Raw genomic sequence first — 12,768 nt, forward strand, 5'->3', positions numbered from 1 at the left:
AACAACATCCATCCAAGAAAGGATGCCAGCTTGACCTTACCTTCCCTGACAGTATGTCCAGTATATGATAGATAGATAGATACTTTATTAATCCCAATGGGAAATTCATGTGGATGTATATATACACTGCTCAAAAAATTAAAGGAACACTTTTTAATCAGAGTATAGCATCAAGTCAATGAAACTTCTGGGCTATTGATCTGGTCAGTTAAGTAGCAGAGGGGTTTTTTAATCAGTTTCAGCTGCTTTGGTGTTAATGAAATTAACAACATGTGCACTAGAGGGGCAACAATGAGACGACCCCGAAACAGGAATGGCTTAACAGGTGGAGGACACTGACATTTTTCCCTCTTCATCTTTTCTGACTGTTTTTTCACTAGTTTTGCATTTGGCTGTGGTCAGTGTCACTACTAGTAGCATGAGGCGATACTTGGACCCTACAGAGGTTGCACATCCAACTTCTCCAGGATGGCACATCAATAAGTGCCATTGCAAGAAGGTTTGCTGTGTCTCCCAGCACAGTCTCAAGGGCATGGAGGAGATTCCAGGAGACAGGCAGTTACTCTGGAGAGCTGGACAGGGCCACAGAAGGTCCTTAGCCCATCTGCAGAACTGGTATCTGCTCCTTTGGGCAAGGAGGAAGAAGATGACCTCCAGCAGGCCAGTGGTGTGAATGTCTCTAACTAAACAATCAGAAATAGACTTCACAAGGGTGGCCTGAGGGCCCGACGTCCTCTATTGGGCCCTGTGCTTACTGCCCGGCACCATGGAGCTTGATTGGCATTTGCCATTGAATACCAGAATTGGCAGGTCCACCACTGGCACCCTGTGCTTTTCACAGATGAGAGCAGGTTCACCCTGAGCACATGTGACAGACATGAAAGGGTCTGGAGAAGCCGTGGAGAACGTTATGCTACCTGTAACATCGTTCAGCATGACCGGTTTGGTAATGGGTCAGTGATGGTCTGGGGAGGCATATCCATGGAAGGACGCACAGACCTCTACAGGCTAGACAACGGCACCTTGACTGCCATTAGGTATCAGAATGAAATCCTTGGACCCATTGTCAGACCCTGCTGCAGTGGGTCCTGTGTTCCTCCTGGTGCACAACAATGCCCAGCCTCATGTGGCGAGAGTATGCAGGCAGTTCTGGAAGATGAAGGAAATGACACCATTGACTGGTCCCCACGCTCGCTTGACCTAAATCCAATAGAACATTTCTGGGACATTATGTTTCGGTCCATCCGAAGCCGCCAGGTTGCAGCTAAGACTATCCAGGAGGTCAGTGATGTCCTGGTCCAGATCTGGAAGGAGATCCCCCAGGACACCATCAGTCATCTCATTAGGGGCATGTTCGGGGCCATACAAACTACTGAGTACGATTTGGAGTTGCTGCAATGAAATTTCGGCAAAATGGATTAGCCTGCCGCATCATTTTTTCACTTTGATTTTCGGGATATCATTGAATTCAGGCCTCTGTAGGTTGATAACTTTCATTTCCATCAAACTATGTGGCATCCTTTCGTTCCTAACACATTACCATATCAGTCCGTATCAGTAGATATCCAGCAGGATTTTTTTTCCCATTGAGATCTGATGTGTTTTCAAAGTGTTCCTTTTAATTTTTTAAGCAGTTTATATTGTAGATATGTGGATAAAAAAACATCAATGTTGTTGCCGCAAGGGGTTATTTGTTTTTTATTTTTTCCTTCTTCTTATTGATCTTTTAAAGAACTAAAATGTATGTAAATATTGTAAACATAACGTGCCGAATAGGAAAGTGAAGAATGCAAATAGATTGTCCCCTTTTTTTATGCACCAGCTATGCAAATCTCTACTGAGAAACTGCAGTCATTTGTTGAAAACCTAGATGTGCCGTTTATTTAGGCTGATTAGTCTATGCATTAAAAAGAAAACTAAGGCTCCAGAACTGTTAAGCTAAAAGAGTTTTTCCTGCAGTCTGAGAAGCCACAGTCACTCTTTTATAGTGTGAGCAAGAACAGAAGATAAACCTCCCGCCACACACACCATGTAACGCTCCTCTCCGCTCCTTTGCTCCCCCAGCACTGCTTCTCTGCTCACCTCAGTACAAAGGGCCTTTTTGTCTGTAACTGATCCCAAAGCGCTAATGCAGTTGCTTCTTGCAAAACTCTTAAAACATTATACAGCATAATAACAAACGACCCAAACAGGATGGAGACCAACTGCCTACGCAGTTTTGTTTCAGCACTTTGGTAAATATGAATAAAGTTAAATGAAAAGTTCTGCCCGTATTTCAAGTGAGGACCTGAAATGTGTAATTCTCTCTCTCTGACACTTCATTATCTTTTTCTTACCCTTATGATAATTTCTTATAAAAAGAGAATATTTAAAGCCAAGACACAACTGATATCAGTATCTTAAGGTTTTAGTTATATTTAGAGATTGCTGGCTATATTTCAAGTGGCACTAATAAAAACACACCCTTTTGAAGGGCATTACTTATTAGTCCCTCTTATCAATATTGCACAGTAAGAACATTGTACATTTCAAGTGATGTCCCTTTTCTTGTTCTTGCACACAAGAATATTGATTTCTATACATGCTGTTTAGCATATAGTTTAAGAAATTGAACCTTAGTCAAAGATATTCTTAGAATAGTAAAAAAAAAAAATTTTTACCACCACCTAATGGTGGCAACTGGAATTGTCATTACATCTACTTATCCTTTACAAAAATGTAGTTCAAATTTATCTGACCTCCAGATTTGATTTGTCTTGCACAGTTTATAAGGTTTATTAGCCGAGAAATATCACTCAGAATTGCTTGTTTTTACAAAGAAAAGGAATTGGTTTCGTTACATATCCCATAAACTATTGGGACCAAGAGTCACTTTTCCTGGTTTTCACTTTTACTTTTGGGCATTAAGGTTTGGATTCACAATTGTTGTTGAGAACATAAAACTGAAATATAAATAGCTATTGGTTACTGTCTACAGAAACAACTAATTGTAATGCGGACCACATGGAGTATCAAAATTAACCCCCAAACCCACTTGAGGTGTTAAGATTAAAAGAGGAAGAAGAAGTCATCTTTTAAAAATCACTTGCCTGGGTACCAGCTGCTTTAATGGCTCTACTGCCAGCATTTAATGTTTTTTTTTTCCTTTTGAATTGTGTTCTGATTAGTAGGTAGTTGTGTTTACCATTTTAGAACACACTTATTAAAAAGATGGCTGAATTTTAAATAATATATTTAGTTATAATTCAGATAAATACCATCAGGCCTAAAGAATGACATTACTGAACATAGATTTAAGTTCCAGACCTCACTATTAAGAGTCCTTATATACACTGAGACACCATCCTCTAGATCTGTCTGGAAATTAAAAAAACAAAACTGTGTCTCACTTGAACTTGAACATATGGTAAGAACAATGACTATTTGTTCAAAAATCCCGTTGTGTTTGTTCATTTATGAAATTACACTTTAGGATGCCAGTCAATTTTAAAAAGTCACGTTATTTTTCATGCAGTCCTTGTTGGGCTTGGGACTAATGCAAATACAGCAATGCCCAAGGAGTTTATCCTTTGGAATTACTGGAAGATTATGTATTAAAGCTTCACTCATCAGGTGCACAGAAAACACAACAAGTAGCAAGAGTTTAGTTTGAATATAAAATTTATTTTCACAAGAAAATATAAAAAATATTTCTGTCTGCACAGCAGACAAATACGATTGGGCATGAACTTCCCATAAATAGTGTAAACATTTAGCATGTATGTAAACTTTTGAAATAAACTTTTCAAGTTTCATTTCAGAATATTTTAGTTTGCTACAAAAATATATTCCATTCAAACTGTAGACTAGGAAAGTGAAACACCGTCTCGTTAGCATATTCCACAAATCCTTAAGGCAGTGAGTTAATGCCAAGTGATTTCCCATTATATCCAGAATGGAAACGATTTCAAGTAGTCTTTCAAAACAGTATTGTGTATTGGAATACTGTCAATGTTGTCCTTTCCAAAAGTCTCAATTGTCTTTCTTCGACAGAGTTCCTGCAAACTTTGCACCTTTACTTTCCGTAGTGGCCTTACCAGGCTCCTTTTTGGAGAAGCCATGTAATATTCCAACAACTTAATGAGACAGTCAAACTCTTCCTTGCTGCCAACTAAACTGAAGCAAGAGTTTTTGAAATCAATCCGGATGCTCGTTGGCCCAGATTTAGTTTTCACACTCAAGGTGAAAAAGAAATCTTTTTGTCTGCTGTCCCGAATAAGAAAGGTACCCAGAGGTTCGTCTTTCAGTTTTGAGTGGGCTTCCTCAACCGTCATAGGACCCCAATAGAAGCCGCTGTTCTCCAGCATGGAGGTAGTCATTGTAATAATCCTGAAGTCACTCTCTGATCGAAACGGTCTGAAGTGTGTTTGAGTCAAAGCGCTGGCGATGCTGGGCCGGGACTCTCTGTGCCTTTGAGGAATATTGGGTACCTGAGGATGATTTCTTGCTCTGTTGTCAGCTGGTGCATTATCTGCCAGGTTACTATGTGCTACCATCCTACACCATAGACCAGACTATGTGGTCTTCCATAGCGTCTCTCATTGGGGTCAATCCAGGTCAGGATATTTTACTAAAATGAAAAGAACAAGAACACATTACTGGCTGGGTCAAAGTGTAGAACTCATGACTATAACAAAAATTGATTTACATATTTAACATTCATCCATCCATCCATTTATTTTCTTACAGTCTATCCCAGCAAGCCTAGGGTGCAAGACAGAATAGAGCTCCAATCCATCCATCACAGAGTGAACACACACGTGTATATATACTAATGTCATATACAATATCTAATGAGATGGAACAATAAAATGACTAAGCAAAAGAAAACAATTCAGCCCGGAGATTTTCAAGTAGGTATTCTCAAGCTAAAAACGACCCTCTGATTTTATTAATTCCTCTTCTGTTTTCTGTTATGATAAAAATTCCCATCAGGAGGAAGTGCGGCAGCCCTCTTTCTCAAGTGCACCTGACGTAGTCTTTTTTGTCTACCTTAACCTTACCTCAGCAAACAGGTTTTATTGAGTAATCTGACAAATGACCCAGACAGAGTCTTAAGCTTTCCCAGAAACAAATTCCCACAGCAAACAATTACTCATATTGCGAAGGTATTAGAAAATGAAATGCGTATAGGCCCTTAAGTTATTTTTTAGCATTCTAGAATGTGACTGACATCTAATTAGACCAGACAAACCCAGCAAGTCCTAAACACGGTGAACAATAAACAAGTGACCAAAAATAGGCCATAAAACAGGCATCATTCAGAAAAAGAATACACTTCTCTCATAGTCTGCAACTATTTAATAATGGTTAGTACTGCCAAATAAATTAACTTTCATCTCAAGATCCTTTTTAGGAGTACCAATTCCGTTTCCTCTGAAATATTTTGCACCATTCAGGGTTAAATCCTGCTTCACCACTGACTCTGCCAGGGCTTACGAGTTTAATTAAACAGGTTTGAGAACGGCATGTTACTTTCTCTTGTGAGGCAAGCACATTTCCTCCATAGTTTTAAAATCTATGCTTCATTTGTTTAATTTGTTGACATTCTGCACCCAATAAATCCACACTGGATTTATGTTTTCTTAGCTTATACTGTGAAAAATCTTATCGCATTTTAGCATATTGCTTAATAATGATTAATGACAAATTTTTTTCTCATTGGCCAATTCTACTTAAACAGGATTTGTTTTTGTCAAGATGCCACTGAAACACACCCGCTGTTGTTTAACCAGTTGCTACCATTGTATTATTCTGAACTAACAAAGATACCTGACATTGTTCACTTGTGTTAGACAGACACTCAAGATAGTTGTTTTACATTTTTTTTTACTATTTTTATATAATATCAGCTCAGGTTTAACTGTCTCCATTTCTCTATTAACAGAGAACAACTGCTGAGTTGACCTCATTACAAAGATTTCATTTGCTGCTGCTTTTTGTTGTTTGCTGCTGTTTGGTTAACTAAAGCTGTCTTAACTCTCATTCAAACTTTTTGCCACAGAAGTGTAAACCTAAGCTGATTGAGCCAGGCTGGCATGAAGGCTGGCACCTCTGTTTGTTCATTCACTGCCTGAACTCTCTTTTGACAAGACATGGCATGCTGGAGCCCAGCTTGATGTTCAGCTAAACACAATCACTGATGATACGTGAAACTGCCTGAGCATTAGCCTGGAATCGTCCTAGGGAAAACAGTGTGTCAACTTTATAATACAACGAAAAAACTTCCTTTCACTTGATCTTTTTAAATATTAGAAATACACGTTTGTTTTGCACACATGGAATAGTTTGTTTCTCCTGCATTTGCTTTTTCTTCTTTTGTATTTTAAAGTTGCCACAGGTAGAAACAGCACAGACTGACCTGCTCTCAACATGATTAGTGTTTTGTCGTTTGTAAAGCTTGTTTTAACAAAGATAAGTAGACATTTACTAAAATCTACCATACAAATTAGAACTCAAACACTTGTGGGTATGTACGAGTTCATTAACGGAATGCAGAAGTAAGACTTCAAATTAAACAAAAAGCTCAACTTGTTGGCACCAGCTGGCCATGTTATCAATGCACTGGTTGGCACAACATCTGCTGCCTCTATAGGACCAGGTTTAAGACATCCTACACTTGCCAGCCCCCCTTCAACTGTCAAATTAGATTTTACACCACTTGCGCAGTAATTAGCCCAAATGAAAGTGTGGGGAGAAAAACACAACAAGAAATACAGACGGTATGTTTTAAAAATCCATGAAATAACCTGAGGTCGTTTCACATGAGTGGTCTCCCGTGTGAGGTACTGCATCCTAAATATAATCCAAAAGTAAGGACTCTTGAATTCCAAATGAAGGTGCCGTCTACAGTTCCAACGCGTCAAGCAGCGGGACTCGCACCGCGGATGGATTTTTTTTTGTCTCCCACAGGACTGCGCAGTTCAGATTCAGTATCTTTGCTGGAATAGTATTCCCAACAAAACCATTTAAGCTTCCTTTTGAAGTTTTTTTATTAGTTTTTGTCATCCACCTTCACTTGTTGTATTATCACCTTTTTGAAAAGAAAAAGATAACTGCTGTGGAAAAAAGAGAGTCCTTACCGTGGTTACTAATGAGGTTAAATGCTTCAGTGAGAGCGTTTCTGTGGATAAAAACGCAGCAGGTGACGGTGGAGCGAGGTTCGCCAGTCCAGCGCCGCCAGAGCTGCTGTCGGACCCGGGCCGGTGCTGAGCCGCGTGGGTGTGTGAAGGGCTCTGTCGCTTCGGGTATCGGGAGTGCGCACTCAGCCCGACCGCCTGCCTCATTTCATTGATCGCGAGTAACCAGGCGCGCTGCCTTTTCTTTTCTACATACAAAGCCACGCCCACCCAGTTCACCTCCCCTCCAGAGCCTGAATTCCAGGAAAGCATCTGCTTACTGAACACTCTGTTCTCATAAACAGCGTGCTGTGTTTCGCTTTCGCTTCGAGTCCTCGCTCGCACTTCTTAGAAACCGATAGTTTCCGCGTCTACTACAGGAGAAAGGCCGGGTCTGCAGCTTCATTTCAGCGGAATAAAGAAGGAGGAAAATTCGGACGAACTTGAGACGGTCGGCGGGACAGGGCCGGTTCGCGGCGGGGAAAACGAGCAAGGAAGGGGCTCTGATTCGTAAATAAATAAAAATAAATAAGGACAAGTCATTCGTGGCGTGCAGGCGACGAAGAAGCGCGGCATGGAGCCGGGTCAACAGCCCATACATCTTTCATCATTCTGGACACGTCGATTATTCTACTTTGTATGAATTCAGGTGTCAGTAGCGTTCAGATTATTACAGTGCATCCGGAAAGTATTCACAGCGAATCAAATTTTCCACATTTTGTTATGTTACAGCCTTATTCCAAAATGGATTAAATTCATTTTTTTCCTCAGAATTCTACACACAACACCCCATAATGACAACGTGAAAAAAGTTTACTTGAGGTTTTTGCAAATTTATTAAAAATAAAAAAAATGAGAAATCCCATGTACATAAGTATTCACAGCCTTTGCTCAATACTTTGTCGATGCACCTTTGGCAGCAATTACAGCCTCAAGTCTTTTTGAATATGATGCCACAAGCTTGGCACACCAATCCTTGGCCAGTTTCGCCCATTCCTCTTTTCAGCACCTCTCAAGCTCCATCAGGTTGGATGGGAAGCGTTGGTGCACAGCCATTTTAAGATCTCTCCAGAGATGTTCAATCGGATTCAAGTCTGGGCTCTGGCTGGGCCACTCAAGGACATTCACAGAGTTGTCCGGAAGCCACTCCTTTGATATCTTGGCTGTGTGCTTAGGGTTGTTGTCCTGCTGAAAGATGAACCGTCGCCCCAGTTTGAGGTCAAGAGCGCTCTGGAGCAGGTTTTCATCCAGGATGTCTCTGTACATTGCTGCAGTCATCTTTCCCTTTATCCTAACTAGTCTCCCAGTCCCTGCCACTGAAAAACATCCCCACAGCATGATGCTGCCACCACCATGCTTCACTGTAGTGATGGTATTGGCCTGGTGATGAGCGGTGCCTGGTTTCCTCCAAACGTGATGCCTGGCATTTACACCAAAGAGTTCAATCTTTGTCTCATCAGACCAGAGAATTTTCTTTCTCATGGTCTGAGAGTCCTTCAGGTGCCTTTTGGCAAACTCCAGGCGGGCTGCCATGTGCCTTTTACTAAGGAGTGGCTTCCGTCTCGCCACTCTACCATATAGGCCTGAATGGTATATTGCTGCAGAGATGGTTGTCCTTCTGGAAGGTTCTCCTCTCTCCACAGAGGACCACGGGAGCTCTGACAGAGTGACCATCAGGTTCTTGGTCACCTCCCTGACTAAGGCCCTTCTCCCCAGATCGCTCAGTTTAGATGGCCAGCCAGCTCTAGGAAGAGTCCTGGTGGTTTCGAACTTCCTCCACTTACGGATGATGGAGGCCACTGTGCTCACTGGGACCTTCAAAGCAGCAGAAATTTTTCTGTAACCTTCTGTAACCAGATTTTTGCCTCGAGACAATCCTGTCTCGGAGGTCTACAGACAATTCCTTTGACTTCATGCTTGGTTTGTGCTCTGACATGAACTGTCAACTGTGGGACCTTATATAGACAGGTGTGTGCCTTTCCAAATCATGTCCAGTCAACTGAATTTACCACAGGTGGACTCCAATTAAGCTGCAGAAACATCTCAAGGATGATCAGGGGAAACAGGATGCTTCTGAGCTCAATTTTGAGCTTCATGGCAAAGGCTGTGAATATTTATGTACATGTGCTTTCTCAATTTTTTATTTTTAATAAATTTGCAAAAATCTCAAGTAAACCTTTTTCACGTTGTCATTATGGGGTGTTGTGTGTAGAATTCTGAGGAAAAAAATGAATTTAATCCATTTTGGAATAAGGCTGTAACATAACAAAATGTGGAAAAAGTGATGCGCTGTGAATACTTTCCGAATGCACTGTATGTATTGTTTAAACCACAGTGATGTGTTTATTTCAGTTTTCTTTGTTTTATGGTCATCCTGAATGTATAATCCTTATTGTTTAATGTCTTTATTAACACTTCGAGACACAATATTGATCGGTACATCAGGAGACCGGGATTCAAATTCCAGCCCAGTTAGTGTGTGTATGGCTTCCATCTCAAAGCCCCAAGTCGTGTTTGGTTAAGTGGTGATTCTAAATGATCCCAACGTACGCCCCGCACTGATCTTGTGCCCTGGCCAGGGTGTTATGGTGTTTTCTCCCATCCAAGTTTAATTAATCAGATTAAGTAAATAAATGGATGGGCTCCAGCTTTCTCAGTACACCTTAAAGGGTGAGAAGATTCAGGCTACTTTATGGACTGGTTTCCAGTCCATAGATTGTTCCTGCCATCCGTAGGAAAATGTGGGGCAATGTCATCCAATTTGAACTTGAATTGAAATAAGCAAGTTTGGAAAATACAAAAAATATATAATTCATATTAATCATGATTCTCATTTACTGTCTTGATCCTTTAGTAACATTAACATGTCGTTATTCTTTTCATACTTATGATTCAACTAACTCTTAATTCTATCTGTATTGGTGTTGGAAAGGATGGGTGGTTGACTCAGTAATCCAGTTTAGTCATTACTGATGACAAAATTTTTTTTTAATATTCAGTTCTGTTTCTTAATAACCTGCTTCATCTAGTGCTGGGTTTTATAGCCTTTCCCAGCTGAAACTGTCAGCAATCCTGAGTAAAAAGAGAGAGGCCACCATATGGCTTCTACAACACAACAGCACTCATAACAGGCTGGTATAGAAGCGCCGGTCAAACAAACTTCACTGCGGACAGTGTAGTCCAAAGAGGAAAATTCCACCTAATGTCCCCCACTATGGGCAAAGGGAGTGGAAAGGTGGAAACATATCCTGATGGGGTAATCATACCACTCAATAACCTGTAATTCAGTCATGCATTAAAGTAACTGAGAAATAGGGCTATTATTAGAAGCATTTGGGCAGCAGCAGAACTTTTGACGCCAGTCTGTTGCTGGGCATGCTTCATTTGTGCTTACACTCTCACTTTTACTGGGCCTAGTCGTACACATTTCAGGAGTGTGGGAGAAAGCTGGAGTACTAGAGAAAAAACATAAGTGAACATAATAAGCAGAGCATGCAAAGTCCACGCTGTCAGTCAAACTGGAGCCCAAGTGGTGTGCGGCAGCAGTGCAGTGCAGTGTGGTACTAAATGTCATATTGAGGGCTGCTTATGTATGTGTAGTGTCTTACAGAGCATCATCACAAGGTGCTTTATAAAACAGAGAACTCATTTCAAAGCAAAACAAGAAAACAGGATGTGTTATGATACTGTATATTCTAAATAGTACATTTTATTGCATGTTCTGTTGGCTGCATTGGCAGCTTTGATTAATCAGTTTGCTGATTTTGTGAGTTGTGTTGTTGGGATCAAAATGCTAAGTGATAAATTGGATTGCTTCTTGTTAGTCCAGTTTGTCACTTTCAGCTTGTCATCTGACCTTCTAGTGCACCACGTCTAGATTAAAAGAGTGGGCAAAAAACCTTCAGTAGGTGTTGACTATAAAAGGGTTGCAATATAAAATGACATATGGTTGTACAGTATTTTTAACTTTAATCGTACAGGACAGTTTTAAAGGTCATATACTTGTACTTCTGTTTTGTAATTATTGTGTGTATTTGAGGGGGTTGTTGTTTGTTACAATGTTCCTTGATCTTGTATAAAACAATAAACTACCCTCCTGGGACAAGTAAATATCTATCTATCAATAGGACAAATGAAGTTCTATCTATCTATCTATCTATCTATCTATCTATCTATCTATCTATCTATCTATCTATCTATCTATCTATCTATCTATCTATCTATCTATCTATCTATCTATCTATCTATCTATCTATCTATCTCCTTATGTGGTATTTAATTGACTATATTCAAACAAAAGACAATATTTATTGTTAAATTGAAATGTATGCTTTTTTACTTTGTGATTGTGTATTTTATGAATGGCACAATATAAAATAAAGACGGATGAAGTACTATCAGTAGTGGATTATTCCATCTACTTATCCATTCCCTGGGTTCGCTTGATCCAGTTGTCTTTTATCAGTTTTGTACATTTGCCTTTTCCTTGTTAAGTTTTAAGTTCAGATGATATTAAAAGCAAGATTTTGCTGTTCTTTAGGAATCCTGCTAAACTTTATGTTGACAGATCTGCCCCATAATTTTCATTGTTCTGTTCCTTAAAGATATTTAAATTTTTTTTAAATTGACCCAGTATGAGTAAATAGTAGTAGTATTGTTACATGTGTAGAATGCCATGAAATTCTTACTTGCATATCTGACTGTTTAAAATGTACACATCAGCACAATAAAAAAGAATCCCTGTATTTACAGAACTTCATTGTAATTATCAAAAATGAGTTTATGTGATGTGTTCCTTACTCCTTTTTCCAAGTGTGAGAGTCCTCTAGAATGGATGGACTGTCTAGGACTGGTTCCCACTTTGCACCCAGTGCTGCTGGACTGAACCCCAGCACCATACAACACAGGACTGGGTGAGTAGGTTTAAAAATGAAAGGGGATCTTCTTTTTGTTTCTTTGGGCTTGATCATTTATTGTTAGATCATCCTTCAGTTTAACCCTTTTGTAATTGTGCATTTTTTAGTGCAGAGCCTAATGATGTGGTTTGCACACTGAGTAGTTTTCATTTTAATGTGTTTACGGCATTCTCTAGGTTTGATTTTTGGAGTTATCATTATTTATTGTTGGTAGGACGTGTAAGTAGGAATTTCACAGAACTCTGTAAATGTGACAGTACTACTACTACTACTACCACTAGTGCTGGTGCAATTAATTGGACTTTTTGGCAAATAAAAACGTAACCCCTGAATAGTAGAAAGAGCTACACAGGTGGTTCTGCCAGAATTATGTTTACCAAGACTGCATGCCTGCTTTTGAACATTACAATATGCCAATATTACAGTACAGTATTACAATATCCATACTGTGTGTTGTCTGGTTGGAATTTGCACGTTCTTCTTAATGTCTACATGGGTTTTCGTGTAGCTCTGGTTTTCTCCCACATCCCCAGAAATGTGCAGGTTGCGTTAATCGTCAGCTCTTATTTCACCTTCTCTGCAGAGATGAGCCCTGTGATAGTCAGACATCCTGATCAGGGCTGTTTCCTGCTTTGTACCCAACGTTGTCAGGATAGAATATGGCACACCACAACCCTGAATTAGAGTTAAGTTTG

General features: G+C 39.9%; 1 protein-coding gene across 2 annotated transcripts in view; it reads right to left on the minus strand.

Annotated features, from left to right (window-relative positions):
- Positions 1 to 3,642: 3,642 nt before the first annotated feature.
- The window catches only part of socs1a (suppressor of cytokine signaling 1a), a 40,252-nt gene continuing 31,126 nt past the window's right edge, over positions 3,643 to 12,768 (minus strand). The window contains exons 1-2 of one of the 2 annotated variants that reach the window (XM_028813858.2): positions 7,122 to 7,395; positions 3,643 to 4,609 (exon numbers count right to left, since the gene is read on the minus strand). In XM_028813858.2, the coding sequence (XP_028669691.1) occupies positions 3,924 to 4,535 (612 nt within the window). In that variant the 5' untranslated portion in view covers positions 4,536 to 4,609; positions 7,122 to 7,395 and the 3' untranslated portion in view covers positions 3,643 to 3,923. Of the gene's footprint in view, positions 4,610 to 7,121; positions 7,396 to 12,768 lie in introns of those variants that run through there. The other variant, XM_028813859.2, reaches the window with a different exon arrangement.

This window comes from Erpetoichthys calabaricus, chromosome 11, assembly GCF_900747795.2.
Source record: "Erpetoichthys calabaricus chromosome 11, fErpCal1.3, whole genome shotgun sequence".
Lineage (NCBI taxonomy): Eukaryota > Metazoa > Chordata > Cladistia > Polypteriformes > Polypteridae > Erpetoichthys > Erpetoichthys calabaricus.